The sequence below is a fragment of the Seriola dumerili genome, unplaced genomic scaffold (genome assembly GCF_002260705.1).
Source record: "Seriola dumerili isolate Sdu_G_001 unplaced genomic scaffold, Sdu_1.0 BDQW01000050.1, whole genome shotgun sequence".
Classification (NCBI taxonomy): Eukaryota; Metazoa; Chordata; class Actinopteri; order Carangiformes; family Carangidae; genus Seriola; species Seriola dumerili.
In genome coordinates this window covers 3,367,072-3,389,142 of record NW_019174305.1, presented here as the reverse complement: position 1 = coordinate 3,389,142, position 22,071 = coordinate 3,367,072, and the positions used below count along the sequence as shown (strand labels likewise).

The 22,071-nt window shown below is 41.7% G+C and overlaps 1 protein-coding gene across 6 annotated transcripts in view; it reads right to left on the bottom strand.

The window, feature by feature from the left end:
- The window catches only part of LOC111217884 (regulating synaptic membrane exocytosis protein 1-like), a 76,805-nt gene that overhangs the window by 6,923 nt on the left and 47,811 nt on the right, over positions 1-22,071 (bottom strand). The window contains exons 9-23 of one of the 6 annotated variants that reach the window (XM_022739900.1): positions 21,679-21,725; positions 21,445-21,560; positions 21,227-21,357; positions 20,893-21,064; positions 19,982-20,135; positions 17,590-17,743; positions 17,090-17,206; positions 16,564-16,626; positions 12,577-12,666; positions 10,793-10,870; positions 10,191-10,256; positions 8,147-8,241; positions 7,089-7,192; positions 6,784-6,941; positions 2,648-2,865 (exon numbers count right to left, since the gene is read on the bottom strand). In XM_022739900.1, coding sequence (XP_022595621.1) covers positions 2,648-2,865; positions 6,784-6,941; positions 7,089-7,192; positions 8,147-8,241; positions 10,191-10,256; positions 10,793-10,870; positions 12,577-12,666; positions 16,564-16,626; positions 17,090-17,206; positions 17,590-17,743; positions 19,982-20,135; positions 20,893-21,064; positions 21,227-21,357; positions 21,445-21,560; positions 21,679-21,725 — 1,763 coding nt within the window. Of the gene's footprint in view, positions 1-2,647; positions 2,866-3,044; positions 3,729-6,783; positions 6,942-7,088; positions 7,193-8,146; positions 8,242-10,190; positions 10,257-10,792; positions 10,871-12,576; positions 12,667-13,420; positions 13,444-16,563; positions 16,627-17,089; positions 17,207-17,589; positions 17,744-19,981; positions 20,136-20,892; positions 21,065-21,226; positions 21,358-21,444; positions 21,561-21,678; positions 21,726-22,071 lie in introns of those variants that run through there. The other 5 variants (XM_022739904.1, XM_022739902.1, XM_022739901.1 and 2 more) reach the window with 5 other exon arrangements.

The following is a 22,071-nucleotide window of genomic DNA, read 5'->3' as shown; positions in this document are numbered from 1 at the left end:
ATGATTTTATTTTTTTTGTGATCGCATAATCATCAAGACATCTGGGTGGCAGCATCTCTGAACATGTGCCAGTCTGTGCACTCTAAACAGTCCTGTAGAGCTGCTGTAACGGTTTTTACTGATGGTTTGACATTTTTTATCAGCTAAGAGTAAGGTGGTAGAAGAAGCAGGGAAATATGGTCTGAAACATGGTAATGTTTAAACATTTGAATAAACATTGTCCAGGGTATTTCTTGCCCTAGTGGTGGGTTTTAGGTCAAAGAGCTCTGAGGTGTGTTTGATATAACAGTTGTTTGTATTGTGGAGTGCCCCTTTACACCACTTCTGCCCCACAGAACGTTTGATTTAGATAAGCAGAGAGTAGCAGGATTGAGAGAAAGATTTAAATATTAAAAAAATATTATTCTGAAAAAGACTCATTTCCAGAACACTTATTACTTCCTCGAACCATTGGTGGTTCACTACAAAATATTCCACAGATCCAGGTGAGGACTCTTTCTGGGGCACGGCCAAAGTCGCACAAATGTCCTGCAGAATCCAGCAATCAGTAGTAAACAGGAAATTGTTGGGTAGAAAAAATAACCCCAACACTGTGTGGCATCTCGGACTGGGGTGCGTCCACCGTTCGACTCATAGTATTGGCTCCTATAGTGCAAAGAGAAAAACGAAGCTGCATCTCTGAGACTGCCATCCTCTCTTGTATATGCTGACTGAGGCATGAGCTGACTCTTTCCATACAACAAAAAACCTGTGATGTATGTAACCTACCATAAACTGTTAGCTACCTATTACCTCCTAATCACACTAAAATAATAAAGTTTAAAAACTCAACAGAAGTGTCCCTTACCTGCGTTTGCTCTCATCCATCAAGAACAGAAAACACTCAGATTAAGGTTGATCTCTATACTATCTCTACTTCCTCTCTCTCCTCTCTACATCAGGGAGAGAGGGTAAGAGAACCCCTTAGGCCCACTGTTCTTTAATAGCTTTTTATGTCTACTTTTACCATGAGTCTTACACCACCCCGTGGTAAAAGTGGATGCCGGACTCAGACCAGCCAGACTCTTCTTCTTGTGTGAGTGGGAGCTGAGCCGCGAGGGGCTCTCAGCTGGCCACGATGCTCTGAAACTCTCTGAAACGTATTATTTAGTTGTTTGTTTTTACAACGAGCACTGGGGCAGCAGAGGTTTGGCCTTTACTGAAGAAAAAGACACTTGCAATTTGTGGTTCTTGAGTACAGGCTGGTCCTAAGAACAAATCGTTTTGATTACATGTTGTGAAATTTTGAATGTAGCAGGACAATTGTGTTGTTTTGGAGATTAGTCCTGCAGGCAAACTGAAAGTATGTAAAGCTGTATGGTAAAATAAGTTAACGAATCAAGTGAACAAATCAGGTTGTGTATGAAAATTATGGTCCAGGGTAAAAACAAAAGATCAGCACCCTACACTAACCGCTCCTGATAAACTTCAGTGTCACCGAGACGCTGATCAGGCTTTGTCATCCAAATATCACAGAGCAGGCCAGATACGTACACAAACGCTGTCATTACTCATGCGTGTGTAATCTGCCTGATTAACAATCATCCTGCTGCCAGACAGAACTCATCAGTGCCCTGCTAGTAAATACGCTGTGCTACACCACCAAAGGACAAAAATTCATGGGTGTACAGCGTGAACAGGAGGGGGCTGAGCGTGTTGAGCACTAGAGTGCTTGAGGTGTGACTGCCAATCTGAACTGTCTGGGGTCTGTTTGTGAAGAAGTCCAAAACATCCAGCTGCAGAGCGTATGTTTCATGGGGGAGATTGTTTCGAATGCTGATCAGACATCAACAAACAAACGGCAGTGGAGAAGGCATCGTCTCTGGATCTGCTCGTTCTGAATGCAGGCTGGTGAGAGTCTGGCTGGCTGGGATGCTGTCTTTGATGTACCAACCAACTTGAACCAGCTTCTCAAAGCACTTCAGCAGAATGGGGGTGAGTACCGCAAGACTTTTTAGGTTCTCAAATGAAGATTGATCTCTGTATGTCCTCTCTCTCCTCTATATTTCTACATCAAAAACATGTTTGTGCATCTTTTGTCAAACTGATTTTGGCTCTGATCTCTTCAGTATCTTCGGTCTGAAAGGTTGCATGTGCACTCTCCTGTCCTGACTGTCAAGTTGAAAACAACCAAATATATGTAACCATTGCACTGCGCTACCATAGAAGGATTATTTATTGGCAAATACGGTAAATTTATTCATTATATGACAAGAGTAGTTAATTGTAAGGTTGAAGCAAGTCAAACAGCTTTAGTTTAAATGTGTGTATTTCAGGATTAGGTTTAGTGAAGGTTAAGCTAAGGCCTTATGTTTTTGAGAGAGCTGATATTAAACAGAAAGTCGTCCATTACTTCAGTCTACACACCCAAGAGCCCCTATTAGCTCCATCCCAGGGCTTCGCCGAATGTTGTTTCTGTCTACCACCATCATCAGCCATTAGCAACCAGTGTGACAGACTGAGACACAGGAAAATCACACAAATATGTCCCTAAATATGTGTAATATTTTAGTGTGTATCACATTTTTTTTTTATAGAAAACTGGCCACGTTGATATCACACATAACCAGTGCGATGTACAGACACCGGGGTTTCCATGGCAACTCACCAGGGCCGCTGATCTGTGAAGTGCTGCGGCTGCGACGGTTGCCAACAATGGCCACCACCCGCGCACTGAGGCTGGAGCGTCTCTTCTTGCTGCCGCCACCCACCATGCCCAGCGCCGTGTCTGATTGGCTGCCGTCGGTGCGCTCCTGGGTGTAGATCTCTCCGCTCACGCTGGAGCTCTTCAGCATGCTGCGGCCCATCGACGATCGCATCTGCCGACTGGAGAAAGAAAACACTGCGTGACATTGTGATCTGTTGTAATGAAGAGAGGAAGTGATCATGGTCTCTGTGACTTCCTCTACACTGTACCTGAGTTTTAGTAGGACACAAAAACAGCCTGGCTGATAAAAGGTGGTAGAGGATGATAACTGTAACAGTTCAAACTTACAGTAGTTGAAAGATGTTTAATAAAACAGTTAGTCAATCAAACAACAGATGAGTAAACATCTGGAGTCCCATAGAAGGGAAATGATGATGCGATATTCCACTGAATAACTGAGACTAAGACAAAGTAAACATAGAGTACAGCTAAAACCAACACAGCATTTGGAGCTTTGATGTTCGGTGTAACATAATTGTGTCACTTGTACCACAACTCTCGAGAAAAAGAGATTTAGATCTTAAGAGACCATCCTGTTTAAAATCAAATAATAGAATAAAATGTTCTCGCAGTCCACAGCTGATAATTATATCATGTATTAAAGTTCATTCTTCTCAAACGAGCCACTACACCAGAGCAGAGGCTGCCCAGTGTTCGGTGCTGCCTCCTAGGGGCTCGCAGGAGCCGCCGCATGTCCATTCCCTCAGAGGTGGTCATGGTGCTGCAAGAAAGCCCAGCTACGCTACCCCTATCATCCGTACTCTCCACTCCCTGCGGGCCCCTGACAATTACAGACCAATGGCCCAGGGGAGCCAGGGAAGGGCTGGGAAGGGGCAGGGTGGTTTGAGGCCTTTCCACCGTCCTCTGCAGGGGTGTTAGGGAGGGGCGTGCAGCAGAGGGGTAGGTTGGGAGGGGAGGATCCAGGTCTGGAGGGCGGAGAGGGTCCAGGCAGTCACAGCACAGGATGCATGCAAGGAGGGATCTGAGACATGCAGTGGAGGGGGATGCACAAACACACATAAACACACACAGGAAACAAGGGCCACATATAACAGAAATCACAAACACTATTGTACAAAATGTAAAATGATGATTTTCTGCTTCTGGCTGAAAATCTTGAGATTTGTTTTTCTTTGAAATTTGGACTGTAACCACACATATATATACTCACCATTATGTGATTTCAGAAATATACAGATATCAGTAAATCAATGCAAACAAAGTAAGGCACCAAATATGATTTCTCTATTTATGCAAAAAAGCAAATGATTGACATGTGTGGCATCCAGTGAATTATTTGAAATTGATTAGAAATATTAAGCAGGGGGAAAAGGTTGAGCAAAGGGTTTGATCTGTGTGACCTCACACCACCTCTGTCTCCACTCCTCTGTATGTACTCAGTCATTTCTCCAACTGATCATAAAACTGGCCTGAAGCAAAGTGAGAGTATCCAATGAATACAGATATTAATATCCCACTCCGAGTGAAAACTGACCTGAGGCCAGCCATCCATCACTGGATTACTAATTCATACCCCCTGTCTCTCTAAAAACTGACCCTTGGTCTGAATAATAGATAAGCTTTATTATAGGCCTTCTAAAACAGACTGACCAGTTTTTATAAATGGACACACACTCCATTGTCTGTGTTTGGAATTCCAACCTGTGTTTTCACTGTTTCATCGCAGCCTCATTACAAAACACACACATACTCCCCTCTCACCTAAGAGCTGATCTGACGCCAGCATCTGCACACCCAGAGCCATACTGTTCATCTCTCTCTTCATTCCCCTGAATCTGTCTGTACATAAATACTGTAGTCATAGATGTAAGTGTATTAACATTTTCCCTCATATGAACAACTGGAAGCATGAACTTATTATTTTGCTAATATTCAGTATATTAAAACAATTTTTTCACATATAAAACATGGAGATGATCTTACACTTTTTGCTTGAAATAACATGAAGATCGAAGAGGACCCTGCAGACTCTTCTTACCTTGAGTGTACACTACATGACAAAAGTATGTGGACAGGGCTGTCTGTGGCAATGTTTGATGTAAGGCTAATCATAAATCATGCGATAATCTTTTAGATGATTAAGTTTGGTGAAGGACAAAGTGAGGTCCATAAAGCAATCGCTTTCTCTTCGTCTTCTCAGAGCTCCGACCTTAACACCAGCAAACACCTTTGGGATGAAAGTGTGTCAAAGGCTGCGGGGCTCTGCTTTTAATATGCTCTATTTGGATTGATCTGTGGCAAAAACCCCCCCTCCTCTCTGCTGCTCTCAGACCTCAAAACATTAGCCGGCTAATAAGCTGCACTACATCACCACCTGGCCCACCAAGGACCACTGGGATAGGGTCGTTTGTCCCTGTCAGCACACTGCTACTGGTCAGCCAGGAACGAGCTTTGTGTGTGTTTGTGTGCAAGAAGAGAACATGGGATTTTTTGCTACAGTTTTTTTTGTTGATGTTGTTATTTCATTTAAAATTATATTAATATTTCTGTAAGCAAGTTGTGGTTCAAAGGTCTGATGATTCTTTTTCTAAATTTACATTCATTTATTAACAGATTTCTAATGGAGAGCTTGGACTGTACCTGAGATCTGTTTGCCTCATAAAAAGGAAAAGACTGAGCTGAAAACAATTAAAGTGGATTTTTCCCCCTATGACTTAATAATTTTACTCTAGTTTAAGTTTAATTTTGTCTTGTTGACAACAATCCTATTTAAAAACTAATTTTCTTGAGAGGTTTTGCAGTGATTTAAAGTTGCCGTAAATGTGGGATATAGGTTTTAAAAGGATAGTCAAAAATCAATGCAGCAGAGGGTGAGATATGTTCATTTTCATCCTTGTATCATTCAAGCTTCAAAAATCCTAAATCCTAAATTTCCCATAATGTAATGTGTATGTGCATCTTTCATTAGACTCTCACTGCCTCTGAACATCCAACATCTTTCAAATTCCATCACCCCATTTGTAACAGATGTTTTATGCAAAAATTTGCAGTAAACCCAGGTTCTAAAAACCTTGATATTAGAACATAATCAGATACATTTTTATCAAACTTAATAAAAACTCCTCACGACTGACAGAAAATACTGCTCACGACAAGTAAAATGGTCCTCATATGTAAATTCAGCAGAGTGCCCCTTTAGCCTTGTTTGGGACTCAGACATCCACAGTCCCTATTTAAATCAAATTACTCGTCACAGCCAGATGTTTTCATATGAATGAGACTAACTGCACCTCATCAATAAGTAGAGATGAGCAGGAGCACCACTCTGCAGCCAGAAGATTTAAGCTCATCTCTGTGTCAGTGAGCGTCATCCTCTAGTGCACTTCAGTAAGACCCTGAACCCCCCAATAAGTTCAAGGGGCACTGCTTGACAGCCTGTAACCCTCCTTTGGAAGGCGCAAGCAAAACAGAAGATAATTTCCCTACAGAGATCAATAAGGACCTGCCTATAATGGCTATCATCAAAAGTTTCTGCTGTTGTCTTGGGGGTTTAGGGATTCTAACCTGGGGATCCAGACCTGGTCGTACAGTGAGAGGATGGATTATCTGTCATCATCAGTGAATTCAACATTCGGGATCTTATGCTCTTTACCTGGACTCCCTTGTGTCTCCTGCTACAGTGTGTCTTCTGCGCTTCAATTCCTCAGAGAATCGTCTCTTTCCCGCTGCCCTCCTCCTCTCCTCCTCCCCGTTCACCCCCCATGAGATCCTCCTGTCTTTCTTCTCCTCCTCTAATGACTTGGATCTGAGTTTTTTCAATTTGTTTTGATTCCCACCATTCGTTTTATGTATCCATGTTTTGTGTGAGATGTGTGGACAGAGGAGAGAGGGCATGCAGAAACATGCAGGCATGCATAAATAAAACAGAGACACAGCGATTAGCATGCAGAAAACAAACATAATCTCAATTACCCAAACATTTAGGCCTATTTCAAAATCGGGTGAACTGACCGACATCCACAGCACCCATTACATCTAACCCGAACACAAAGTATTACTGGCCAATGAGGACTGACCTGAGTCGCCCCCCGGGTCGTTCTGATTGGATAGACATGTAGCTGGTGCTACTGAGGCGGGAGGCACTGCTGGCACGGGAGAGGGCGGACACATCGCTCATATCGCTGTCTGATGATCTGGCTGACACGTCACTGCTTGGCCTCTGATCTCGGAACATCTACAGACGGAGATGAAGAGGTGGAGGATGATGGGAGAGAAATTATGATTTTGCTCAAACTAAGGTTATAAAAATAGACATGTATCATTTATTTCAAGTGCAAGAGGAGGAGGAGGTAGGGAACCAAAGAAGGACACGGACGCTGACCTCCCGTTTGGTCTTGAGGTCCGTCTCAGGGTCGTGGGAGGCTGAAGGCCGATAGGAATGTACTTTCATCTGCAGCTGTCGGGTTCGCTCCTCTACTGCAAGGGCTGAAGCGAAAAAGACAAATAAAAGAGTAAGAGAACGAAAGAGAAAATCAGAAAAAGAAAACAAAAACCAGAATAAGAAATCAGAAACACTGGTGTGTTCCCAATAAGAGAGATTACATGGAATAACTGGAGAATGCAGGATCAGGTTTTTGACACTAGATGGAGCATGATGTGTGCTGATACATCAGCTGCTCACATAATGGACGCATGGAGGGTCTGGGACAGAAATTCTCACAGTCAACCTGGGAAAAAAAGCTTCTTTGCTTCTAGGTTGGGTTTAGGAAAGAGGGGCTAGACTAAAGACTGAGTCCGTCTATACATTAATCCTATTTAGCAAACCCCACCCATCTGGCAGCTAAACCAGCTATGACAAGAAAGAAAGGGTATTTTTTAAAAAGCTGTTCCCAGGAATTGGGAATGCTGCAGGGAAGATGAATCATTATGGTTAATAAAGGCAGATTTGTGCAATCATACCTCAACACTCTCCAAACAGTGAGCTGATAAAAATGTTGATACACACTTTTATGTCACTGCATAGGGTGCCTTGACCATGTAACTGGTAGAGCTTGTCTGAGCTGAACATCCATAATAGTATTGTCAGTCAAACACCTCCCACCAAAAACTACTCTTTTTCTCTGTTTTTGGGAGGAAAAATTCTAATTTAAAATAAGCTTTTGATTCAAAACTGACAATCTGTTATTAAAATGAATTCAATTTTCTATGTTTTAGTCAAAAAGACACAAAGCTCAGGAAGCAAAAGGTAGTGTCACTGACTTGCTGTATTTATTTCATTCATACTTTGTGCTTTGTTTTTAAAGACGGAACAGCTTTATCTCAGTTTGAGCTCTCCATCAGTGAACCTAAATAATTTTCAGAAACTAACTCAGCATGAGAATAGGTTCTTTGTTTTTGTCAGGTTAAAAGACATGAATTCATGGCTCACACACAACATACCTTGCTCTATGCTGCTGCTCTTGGCAGGGAGCTGCGGCAGCTGCCTGCCCCTGCGAGTCCCCGTTGGCGGAGAGGGGCTGCCATGAGGGTGTGCTCTGACATTCAGGAACATAAAGACACAAGGAGAGAGGAAAGGCCACACAACAACGTACTGTTATAACTGTATTCATCACTAATTGAAGTGAGGCTAAAAACAAAATCATAGAAGCAACAAACTGATAGTCAGTATCAAAGGTCAAGTTGGGAGAGGAGTGAATCAGAGTCATCAAAGGTGTGGGAGAAGTACAGAAGGTGCCACTGAACGTGTTTATATAGTACGCATTGTATCACAGTATATATACATATTCCAGTTACTGTATTGTAATGATGAGATGGAACTTTTTTTTTTTTACATCCTTTTACATGCACGACTTTGTTTGTTCCTGATTGAGCCACAAATTAAAAAAAAAAAATCACATGAACCAGTTTACCTCTCAGAATGAATATGATTTTTGCTTCTTGAGATATGACATATACACTTCATTTGGAAAGTGTTCAGACCCCTTCACTTTTTCAAATTTGTTATGTTGCAAACCTATGCTAAAATCATTTCATGTCTTTCCTAATAGCCCATAATGACAAAGCAAAAACAGGATTTTAGGGATTTTGCTAATTTATTAAAAAGGAAAAACATGACATAAGTCTTCAGACTCTTTACTCAGTATTTAGCTGAAGCATCTTTGCGGCGACTTCTTGGGTGAAACACAACAAGAGTCCTGGTTGTTCCAAACTTCTTACATGTAAAATTATGAAGCCACTGTGCTGGGAACCTTCAGTGTAGCAAAACATTTGTAGCCTTCCCCAGATCTGAGCCTCAACACAATCCTGTCTCTGAGCTCTGGAGGTCAGTTCCTTTCTCCTCATGGCTTTGTTTGTTTGTCTGTCTTATATAGACAGGTGTGTGCCTTTCCAAAACATATCCAATCAAGTGAATTTACCACAGGTGGACTCCAGTCAAGGTGTAGAAGCAGCTCAAAGATGTTTAAGAGACAATGAGGAACCTGAGCTAAATTTCAAGAGTCATAGCCAAGTGCCTGAATATTTGTCAATGTGATATTTCAGTTTTTCCTTTTTAACACATTTTCAAAGAGGTTCTAAAATTCTGTTTTTGCTTCGTAATTTAGATGTATTGGGAGTAGATTGATGAGGGAAAAAATGTATTTAAAGGATTTTAGCATAAGGCTGCAACACAACAAAATTTGAAAAAAGTGAAGGGGTCTAAAGACTTCTTGAATGCACTGTACCTGTGGTACCTGTGCATACAGTGTTACCACACTCAGTGTAATGGAGGAGAAGTCAACACACAAGGGAGCAGAGGTGTAGCACTGGCAGTAGCATGCACCTGTCTAGCCGTGGCGAGTTTGGGCAGGACCCAGCCAGGGCTGTCTGGCCAAAAGGCCTCAGTGGGCCCCCTCTCCCCCTACTGCCCCTCAGGATAGAGGTGGGCTGGATACGACTGCCATCAGTGGGCAGGCACCAGGAAATAAAAAGAAATGAAAACATAAAACCATATAAATACAATAAAATTAAATCAAATGGAAAATAATACAACGTCGGTCTTTTCTGGGCTCTATGTGTAAAACTGTTGAAGCTGTGCAGGGGTCCATGATGAAAAGCACAGACAGTGTGCAGCAGCTGCTGTGGTTAAAGTCAATCAATCAAAAAGGAGTTGGTGAACCCTACATCAACACACAAGGAAATATTTTCAGATTTCCATTACCGTGGGGAAAAAAAAAAGCCTTATCACTAATGATCTAATGATAAATACTTAATTGTGAGCTGTTCATAGCCCGTGTGTTTCTTCACAATGTTCTGAGGAAGCAATGTGATTTTCAGAGGACATTCAAGGCTCCTTACTGCATAAGTCCAAGTCAATATTCCAAATTTGACAACCACATGGTCAGACATCATCCCTCCAGAGAGTGGAGAAGTGGGTGACAATAATGAGAGGAGATGAAATAAGGTGAGTGAGTGAGTGAATGAATAAATGAATGAATGATCTTACCTGTCCCCCTCCAGGCTTTTTTTGCTGCCCCTGTGACAGTTTGGACTTGATGAATTGCTACACTGCCTGTTTCGGCACACAGCAACCACACAGACAGAGAGAGAGAGAGAGAGAGGAAGAAAGACAAACACGATATGGAGAATGACGTGCCACAGAATGGTAAAACTGAATATTGGTTTATAATGTAAATTGGACATTATGTTAAAACCTCAAACTGACACTTAAAGGTTTGGTTTTAGTGGTTTGTAACAGCAAGCTGTGAACTGCACATTCAATAAACTTTTTTTTTTTTAACCGCCAGAAACAATGTTACAGCAAAGGAAGTGCTTTCAAGCCAGAGAAGTGGGGAAATTCAGAACAGGTGCTCAGCAGAAAGAGCAGGTGCAGCAGAATAAAGGAGGGATTACACAGCCTTAGACCACAAATATTTACAGGAAAAGGAAAAGAAACAGTGCTGATCGCAAGGTCTGTGCAACGCTATCGTCTGCAGGGTGAGTTCTAGGCTACAGGACAGGCTTCGAGATGTGGGGTCAGGAAGGTAAGCAGGCGAGCAGAGCTGTAGCGCAGTGTTTGCACAGCAGAGGGGAGCAGGCTTGGTATACCTGTCTTCCTCAGGGGCCACATGTTCTACTAAGATCCTGGGACTTGGGGGAGTCTTGCGGGGCAAAGAGTTGGAGCACCTAGAGGAGCGGAGGGGTGGGAGGAGGAGCATTTTGAGGTGGGAACATCAAAAGGCGTCCATCGATTTTCCAACCCAATTTAGATGAAACCACACCCGTATGACAAAAACCTTGACACCTATTCCTAATGCTAACCGAGGCGGAGGGGGGGGGTGTTTTAATCTAAAGTGGGTTGGAAAAAAATACAACCCAGCAGGTAAAGTTGTTAATGAGTAAAGAGACAGTCAAGGCTGTGACCCAAGGAGCAAAATAATCCGGCCCATATTTTGGGCCCAATACTTGTTCTCTTCTGGCCCAGTTCTACAGCCCCGAATCTGGCCCATATAAAGCATGATTGTCAGATGCTACTTCCACATCTGGACGAGTTCTGGCATACACACACACACACAGAAATTCTTGCCGCTGTTAGAAAACACCGGATGATAACAGCCGGAATCTACCCAGATGTGGAAGCATATGAGCCAGACTTGGGTTTGGGCATAAATTGGGCCAGAAGTTTAATTTTGCTATCTGGGGCAATTGAGAATTCTCTTAAAATTTCTATTGCATAATATCAGCCAAAAAAAATCACCTTTATTTGACTTGTCAAACATTTGAAGTCATGTCAGAAATCTGAGCATTACAAGCACTTATGAATTAACAAGCTAACAAGATGTTAAACTATACTGGAACTTAGATAATGCAGTCTATGCCGTATTTGGGGAGATACATTTCTCAATCTTGTTGAGAATTAGATGTTAAGATTAATTCCATACTTATGTCTGTAGGCCTACAGTAAATATGAAGCTCCAGCCTATTAGCTTAGCTTAGGAAAAGAGGGAAACAGCTACCCTGGCTCCGTTCACAAAATCTGCCTATCAGCACTTTTTTAATTCACAAATTAACACGTTATATTTCATTTGTTTAAGCCATACTAAAACCTAACTATAAAACCAAGAGGCAGATTTTTTTTTAACCTTTTTGTTTTTGTGTTGAGCTACAGTAAGCTAACATTAGCAGCAGCTTCACATTTGGATTTTACCGTACAGACATAAAAGTAACAATGTGTGGATTTATGGGAGGTTATGTGAGGGACTGCTCACAGCCAGATGCCAGGATTTTTGTTAACTATGGACAGAGTGAGACTGTTTCCCTCCGTTTCTGGTCTCTGTGCTGAGCTAAGCTAACCATACGATGGCTGTAGCTTCATATTTAGTGTAGAAACATGAATGTGGTATAAATTTTCTCATCTAACTCTCTTGAAGAAAATGAATAAGCGCATTTCCAAAAATGTCAGACTGAAAACTGCACTCAGCTAACGTTCCTGGGGTCTATGTACAATACATTCTTCGGCTCTGTAACATTGTCTGTTATTATTTAAATTTTTTGCCAGTAAAGTATACAGTACTAAATCTGAAACCTGCTGGCTTATTTTCTGTCTTCAAATTAAAGATATTTCAAATTCTAAACATCAGGGAGATGTTTTTTTTTTTTTAATGAAAGTATGCAATGGCAAATTCAGTCATGTATGAAAGGGACAAATGACATGAACTGGCGTGAAGACATGCAGCATAGTAAACCCAAAATGTTGACTGATTCTATCATGTAATGAAGAAAATACGGATCTGAAAGCTATGACTGAAGTCTATGATTTTTGATTGTGTATTCAATTCTAAAATGAAATATCAGTATCTTGTGCAAAACGTGTGTTCATTTTCTTTTTATACCTGTCTCTGTCAGGGGAGTGAAAGTTGGTGTCTGGTCTCAGACAAGTGGTGCTGGCACTCCTCACTCTGTCCAACGACGGCTGCAGGTCACTGCACCGCCACAACACAGCAGCAGAGAGAGAGATAAAGAGGAGAAAGAGATAGAGATGGAGACAGGATGTACAAGGACAGAAGATGTAAGGAGGGGAGCCAGGAAGACGAGATTAAGAATAACGTGGGAGAACAAAAGGGTGATGAGTGGGAGGTAGAAAAAAGAAAATACAGAGAGTCAAAAAAAGGAGGATAATGAAACGTAATGTTAAAAAAAGAGGAGACAAAGAGAGAAGAGGCCATCAGACAGTGCAGTAACATGTAATGGCTCTGATGCTGTATCTCCATTTATCATAGCCAGTCACTCCTCGCGGCCATACACTGCGAGACCACTCAGATGGAAGGTTGGTGAGTTGCCATGGGAACCAGGTGTAAGTGGGAGAGGGGACTGCTTGTAAGTGTTTGTGCGAGGGACTGAATGAGTGAAGAGGAGAGGAAAGCAGCCAGTGTTCACATCTACTCTCTGCTGCATACACTCAAAGCTGTATGTTTGTCACGTCATGCTGCTCTGTGACAACAGGTACTTTCAACAGATGGCTGGCTCCGTGCCATCGCATGACATGGCACATAATGTTTTCAGGACTAATGCTTTACAAGGATGGCTTAGGAGTTAACTGTGTTTTTATGCTCTGCACTTGCCGGTACATGCTTAAGCCTCTGCTATGTGTTGTCAGACAAAAAAGAAAGTAAGAAAATGTTCTGGGTGGTAAGGGGACAAAGGAGGAGATGGTGTGTGAAGTGGGTGTGTGCTTACCTAACCGTGACCTCATCAGTGAACCTGAGCACACGGTGTGTAAGGATGCTACGAGGCATGGTGCTAACCCCCTCTTGTCTGTGGGGCGGCTTGCTCTTTAGGCATGCGGGGAGGGTGGAGCTGTACGCCAAAGACCCGCGTGCAAAGGGAGGCAAAGGAAAAGAAAAATGACACATGCAACCAACAGAAATAAGCAGACTGATTAAGTGAAGGGGAAAAACACATGCATGAAACCAAGCAGACTTCTTGCAAATGATCAGGAGAGGCACAGAAGCAACAGTCACATTATGGTGCAACATAAAATATGGTTTCCTTCTCAACTCCGTATTCACACCGTTTACTTTATAGCTCAGTGAAAAGGAGGATTCTCATAAAATCTAAGATTGGATCACTTCAGAGTCAGAGGTGTACCTGCAGCATGATGCTGGTGACGGACAGGACCAGAAACAGCAAATCACTAAATGAACACATACTCTATACTCTTATATAATGAATTATGTAACATTATAGAGATAGTTCCTCTTGCCCTCCCTGTGGATTGACCCCAAACACATATATCGGGAGATTACATCTAATGCTGATTGCGTAACACAACCTACAGATCTAAAGCTGTCAAGGCAGCATGTAGTGAGGAAACCGAGCTACAGTAGATCTATAAAATGTATAGGAGTCCCATGAAACGGATTAGCGCAGAACAGAGGGAAATGAAGGAAAGAGAGGTCCTTCTGTCCGGTGGTTATGAAGCCAGGGATGAAGCATTACTGAAAATCTGACAGATGATCACGTGCTTTGTATTGCTGGTTCAGAACCAGAAAAAAGTATGCTACACATCAGTATGCTGTCATGTGATCTGCTGCAAATTATGATGTCAGGATCAACATCTGATTAATATGTTGAAAGACAATATTGGGGGTTTTGCATGTTCGAGCCCATTATCTATAATTGACACATTATTTACATTACTTCCCACCATTTCCAAAGCATTGCATGAGTTTTAGACTGATTTCCTGGCAGTTGTTACTATGAACTACTTCAGCAACTTAGTGTAGCAGCTTGAGGCACTCACCAAAGTAATCCTAAACCCTAGTCACTAATATGGGTCAAACTCCAACAACTCTAGATCCTACACTTCCCATAATGCTTCAGTATATTTCTACTAGATATTTTATACTATTAAAGTAAGTATATATACCACTATGTTTTGGATAACTTTGTAAGACCTGACAAATCTCAGGGCGTCCGGATTGGCGAGTGGTTGGGGCGCATACCATACAGGCACACTGAGCCCTGAGCAGGTAGGTCCCCGGTTCGACGGCTGGCTAGACCCTTTACTGCATACATAACGCAATACAAAACGCTCAAAGAATAACTTAAAAAAAAGACCTGACAAAGCTCCTTCAGAGACACAGGGGACAATGTATAAATTGTCTAGTTGCCGACTCCCCATTACTAGTAAACTGAGTTTAACATTTTAACAGTTTAAACAAGACTAAGGGTCTATGCTAGCAGCTCTGTTTATCCGTACTACGCCTACCACAGGGTGTTGCTTTGAAGTAAAGGCTAATGTCAGCATGGCAAAATGCTAACAATACTAACAACAACAATGTTATTTTGCAGGTATACTGTTTAGCATGTTCACCAGCATGCTAGCATAATTTGCATTAACAACAAAGTACATCTGAGGCTGTCAAGAATATATTTACTCTTTCAAGTATTTGGTCATAAAGTCTGACAAGTTGGACCCAGTGATGACACTAAAGGAAAGTTCAGGGAACCACCAAAGCTAGAACCATTCATCCTGAGGAGAAAACAAACGGCAGTCCATCCAATACTTTCAGACATTTCACTGATAACCACAAATGTCAACCTCATAGTGCCGAGTGATTAGCATTCATTGTTTAGGGAGCATCAATATCTTTGGGACAATCCATTTCACTGTTGCTCAGATATTTCAGTCTGGATCAAAGTGGTGAAACAACTACACATGAATAGAAGTTATGATTAGTGCGTTTAAAATAATGTTTCCCTGTTGTACATTTCCGGCTGCTCAACACCCCAGACTTGAGAGTCAACTAACAATGAAAACAAATGACCAAATTCTCATTATTATTTTCACAAGGTCCAGTATTTTCTTATTGTTCAGCTTCTGAAAAAATATCTTTAGTCAGCGCAGATAGCAGAGCTCCTTTGACTGCATCAGTGATTCCCTGTTTTCAACTGCTTTAAAAAAAAAAAGTCAGTCTAAAATTCTCTGGTCTGTTTTGACAATGGAAAGAAGTAATGTAAAAGGGTTTTTAATGTAAAAATGTAAAAGATGATGATAGGGCCCTTCAAAGGGTTGCATAACAGAGAGGAAAAAGCAGCACATACCATTTAGCTAGATAAAGTAGCACCATAACAAAGCACCTCGCTACACACTATGACCAAAGGAAAAACAAGCAGCACAGCGGTCTGGGAGACACATGGGCATTTATTGCGTTAAGAGAACACTGCCGCAACTAAATGGCCCACCAACTCCACAAATGTGTCTGGGAAAGCTAGACAGGCACAGAGGAGGGTACGCTACAATAACTTTTATGCTAAACACTTACCTGTAAATGTCTTTATGGATACCGTTTACTAACAGGGGCATTTTGGGGGGGAGTGTGTTGCTGTATCTACCTACGCCCCTGGTTGTATGAGTGGAGATCATGCACATAAAGCAAGACAAGAAAAAAATACAATACACTGCTGTGAGTGAACACATCCAATGCAAAAAAAAAGAAAAGAAAAAAAGATAGAAATTAATCAAAAGAGCTTTGCCTTCTTTGAGGTCAGCCACTGAGCAGGTCTCTAATCCCCTCACACAGTGATCAGTGTGTTGTGTGTGTTTCTATGAGACAGTCGTGGTGATAGACAATAGTTGGATATGAATTTATGAGTGTGCTACGACTACTTGACGCTGATGTGACACGCTGAATTTGTGTTCATGCAGTTGCACAAAAGCAGACATACACTCAGGATCCATTCAAGATAATTAACACAAAAATATCAACACTGTGTATTAAGATGAAGTTGTTAAAGTATAGTGAGGATGGAAATGATGATAAAATTGTGCATACTATAAAAATAAACCTGAATGGTGATTGTCCTGTTTGTTTTACCTGTTTGTGTGCAGGCACTCAGCACTCCCGCCCCGGATAGACCTGTGCATCTCCAGGACCTCACTGTCATTGCCATGACGATGGGTGAACAAATGAAAAACAACCCGAGAAAACACAAAAGAAGAGGATGGCAACTCAGACAGTCAAAGTGAACTTATGAATGACAGAAACCAGGAAATCATAATTCTGAGATTTCAATCAAGTCTGCATTCAACAATACAGAATGATACAACAAACTCAGCATGTTGCAATGACTAGTTTCAAACTGTTAGTCGTATTAGTAGAAAGTAGTTTGGTAATATCACATTACACACAGTGATTAACCCAAACAATATTCAACTTTTATAAAATGTAGGTTAATATAAAGCATGTACACTACTACCACTACTGAATGACTCACTAGTAGCACTGATCCAATGTGTGTGAATCTTGTTTTCTAACATAATTAAAATTAAAAGTGGAACACGCAGTCATAACCCCACACCACAGCCCATGTGGTTCCTCAGAGATCCTACGAACAGGTTACCTGTCCTCAGAGTACTCGTAGTCCGAGTCACCAGAGCGTTGGTGCTCCAAGTGGGAGTCGTGGTAGCGGGAGGGGGAGTGGGAGTGGTGGCGGTTCTGGTGGATCTCATCCAGGCTCCTGATGAAATCAAAAATGTCTAATGAATGTAAGGTTTTTACTTAGGCGTGATATGAACCTTTGTCCATAGTTAAATCATTATGACGATTCAAAATGCCCACTCATACTTTTAGTCTGACCTGACGCAATGCAAATCAAAAACAATATGACTGTACATTATAGTGAGGGAGACATTGTACTCTCAAAACACTGAGACTGTTGAAGACCACACAAGACAAAACGTCTGTTTGGAAGAGTAATTACATCATTTCAGTGATGGATATATTAATGTAGTATAGGTTATGCTTTTAGATACTAGCTGACGTTTTTACATTGTTACCACAAACAACACACACTCCTCTGACAGTTCACCAGGTGACTCTGGTACAGTAGGTGGTCCTGACCTTTGCATGGGCACATGTGCGGGCCGTGACCGGGCCCTGCAGGAGTCTTCTCTGTGAGGGGACACTGAGCGGGAGCGGTGCTGGACAGGCCGCTGCTGCTCAGGCACAGCCAGCGTACTGCCACGCTCTCTCTCCCTGGAGTTACGCTCTGCACCTACACACGCACCATACACACACACATACGTACAGAGATCCAGCATGGATGCACACACAAAAGTGCAAAAAAGCCAAATTCATACACACAGACACACATTCATCCCAACATGTATATCGATTCATGGATTTGTATGGATTCAACACACACAAACATGAATACACGCACAGACACACAGACACAGACACACACACACACACACACACACACACACACACACACACACATCCAGGCATTAGTTGTGTGTCCTTTGATAAGGGTGCACAAGTTGTGAGCGTTGTGCTACTGAGTACTACGACAGATGCCATTCTCTGACAGACTGTAGAACATCACAGCAGGATGTTTTACAGGCAAATGACCAGCTAGTAAACAAGTTAGCTAGCCTGAGTAGCTGACTGTTTCTGCAATGTCTCTGTCAGAGCTGAGATTTGTTTGCAGTTCTTGTTTGAACCTTTATGGAGAGATTGATCTGAGGGACTATTCACCCCTCTTAACAATTGCAATGGAGAAGAATATGTATAGGACCATAGAAAATATATTTAAATATAAGCTTAAAAATAAACAACATATGTTATGATATAGATAATACGAGAAGATTTGCATCATTGACAGTGACACCATCATCTACTGGCTTATTTTTCTTGCTACGTTCATCTTGCTGACTTAAAAACATGAAAAAAAGTTTAAAGATTTTAAAACACTGTTGGCCCTCGAGATTACGAGCTGTAACAAGTAGATGTACAATACAGTTGCAAAGAGGGAGAAGTTGTTTTTGGTCGTCTAGCATAAATCCTGTTTATTTCCTGCATAGACAAAGTTATGTGACTTGCAGTTGGAGCACTTCTAAATCTTAGATGGACATGAAACTCTTGTATTTGAATCATGAGTGTAAAATATGGGCTTTGTTGAAAAGAAAAGGTACAAGCCTGAGTACATAAAAATCTTAGTTCCTACCAAGTTAGCTATGAAACATCAGATATATGGTATTATGGTGTCTATCATGTTATTAACATTTTGATGAATTCAATTTTTTTTTCTTGCTACAGTTCTGATTTCTGCCGCTGACTGCCTTCTTTTCCACAGAAACAACTGCTAAGGCTCATGGGTATTGTGGCATTAAGAGTCATCTCTCAGAAAAGAATTTGACAGTAAAAACATGATTTCTGAGAAGTAACAGCCACGAGATAAACCTACTGTATCGTATCAGCACAGACTCCTGTGTTTCTGTGTTGAGGAGCATTAATGATATCATTAAATGAAACAGTATAGATGTGCATTGTTAGCGTATCAGGATAAAAAAATTTAAAAAAACATTATGACGTTCAGATTAGTTGCAGATTGTGTACAATCATCAAACTTCCCATAAAAATGTGTAAATGTTGAAAGCACAGGTGCACAGCAATAAGTCACAGCAGAAACAGTCCAACAACAAAGCAGTTGTAGTGATTCGACTGGCCAAAATAACACAAACTCAGCTTCTAGTGTCCTTTAAGTGAAGTAAGCGACTTTTGGGCAGAAGCATGCGGGAGAATGGCAGGAGACTTAGTGGAATGGCAGTGAACTACTGTAGCTCTACAGTCAAACATGCACTCAGTGCTTCAGTGTTTCTACAGCCCAGCAGAAGAGGAGAGGCTGTTCACTGCAGCCTCACTGAAGTACAGTACACTGCTAAACCTCAGCAGTATAAAGACTTTTACACCAAAACACCACAAAACTGTAATTCAAAATCTGCAGTCCGGTAGCAATACGATGATTGCCTTTTGCTGATACAGCAAAGATTAATTCATTTAATTTGGGTGCAATTTGTTCTAAAAAGATACAGTGGAGCCAAAAGGAGGCTGGAAGGTTTGGGAGTAACAGATGGAGCGAGGATGCAAGAAGATGCTCTCTCAACCAGTGCTGGACGCCTACAGGCTACTACAAGGAAATATTCAGTAACCATGCCCCCCACCCACCTTTAGTCACTACCATCAAACCATCATCAAACTCTGTATCAATGATACGATGCGACCCTGCACACACGCACACACACATACACAACAGACACATACGAGACAGGGTAAGGTTGAGAGGTTCTGTTTCTGTCTCCCACACCAACAGACAGAAAATAGAAAGCTCAGTAAAGGAGAGGTTAGCAACCACACACTCACATACTGTAGGTTCACAAAACAGATATTATATCATACGCACACATATAAACACATCGCCTGTACATGTACTGTGTATAACGAGACATACTCTGTAGTTTCTTGCTGGGGCTGTCTCCATGGACATGTCTGCGTGGGAGGTACGGAGAGGGCTGAGGCAGAGGTATAGAAGACACGTCATGTGTCTGCAGTTTATACCAGTGAGGAATGTCGTCCAGCAAGGCCGTCTCCAACTCGATCAGGATCTGAGAGAGGAGAGAGGAGAGAGAGAGAGAGAGAGAGAGAGAGAGAGGGTGGAAGGGGGCAGATGAGAGAGAAGAAGAGAAACAGTCACAAACTTGCAACCTGTCGTCACAGACATCTTTTAGTTGTGACAAGCTCAACCAAGTAGTAATTTTCCCTTTTTTGAATGTTTAATCTGAATAATTTTGGAAGCCTGAGGGGTTAATATTAACCAATACCTCACAAGTTAAAATCACAGATTAGAGGACAAACTGAAGATTTGTATAAGATATTATAAGTTTGTGTAGCAGAAAGATGCCTTTTCTCCTTTTCTATCTCATTAAGCAAACCACCTTTGATTCATTCTTATATTGTGTGAACATGCACTGTCCAGATCCATATGGCTTCATCCTAATTTCTAGCCAAGGTTTCCATCTGATTCAAATAGCATTTGTAAACTGCAACTGGAGAAATATGTGGAAGATTATGCAATTATACAATTTTATATTTGATGCAAAGATTTATTCAGAATATTGACTTGTATAATTTGAATAATAAAGCAAGCAAATTAAGATGAAACTGATGTTTTAGGTAACATTAAGAATACAGTACATTCCTGTGATGGTTTAAACTGCCACTTCATTTACTGTCCAGTTCAGTAAACCACACTCATATGATTGCATTGCTACAAAATAAAGGCAATTTATCATCAAAAACTCTGTAGATAAGATCTGTATAAAAAAAAGGAGTTCAAGTATATGGAGATGATGTCCAACTCACCTCGCCCAGGAATTCACTCTCCTCCTCCTGCACTCTGGGCTGGTCCCAGACTGTGATCTCTAGCATGCGTTCTCTGAAGTCCCGCCGGTGAACGTGGGAATATATGAAGGTCTGGTTCCACTTAGGCTCAGCGCTCTTCTTCACTGTTTTAGTTCGCCGTTTACTCTTATCACTAGAACAAATGTGCGAACACTCAGGGAAGCATTGTCCTGAACATGACCTCATAAGACAGTAATCCTTTAAAATAACAGGCCCAGACGATGGTTCATTTATAGTAAGAAATACTTGTGAGGAGGAGCTGCACAATAAGAAAAAATGAATACTGTGTCTTTACCTCCTATCAGGCAGGAAGTACATTTTGACATAGGGGTTCCGAGGTCGTCCGTCTGGTCGGGTTGGCAGGTCTATGGCTTGAAGGACGTTGACGATCAACTGATGGCCCACTTTGTCGTACCACAGCTTCACCTGAAATGACGTGTGAAGGCCATTAACCTCTATCCATATTTATATCTATGCACAGGAGCCTCCGTCCATCCTCCTCCAGATACTCACAGAGAGCCGTCCAGGCAGAACCAGAGGAAGGTCTCGGAGGGTGCCAGGGCTGGTAGGGGACATCACTGATATAGAGGGGCGGTCCATCTTTTGTGACTCAAAGGAGCTGGAGCCTGCTGAGGGATGAAGAGAACAACAGATCTTGTAATAAACCATAGAAAAGGCTCCTTATATAAGCAGTAAACAATGTTAATAACATATATAGCTAATAAAGCTGCCCATATAAACACTTACTTGATTCTAGAGGAGGGTGGGATGACTCTGGGATTCTTGGGATGTCTCTGTAAAGAGTCAAAGAGCAGTCAGCAAGCAAGAGTCAGAGCAAACTACATTTAACTAAATTCATAGATTACACATCAAGATACTTGCAAGTTAACGACACAGTCAAGACGTTAGTGTACATTCATCTTTAAAAAATGAATGAGTAAAAGACTCATGTCAACCAACAGTTGCATAGAAGAAGAAGAGCAAGCATTCAGTCAAATACACACTTACATATTAAACATGGTGTGTAGTAGAGAACAAAGGAATAGCTGGAAAAATGGGGTTTTCTTTTGGATCTGGGGGATTTCAGGGGAGGCAAAAGGGTAAGGGGCTCGGCCCATTCAATCAACATTACTTACTGAT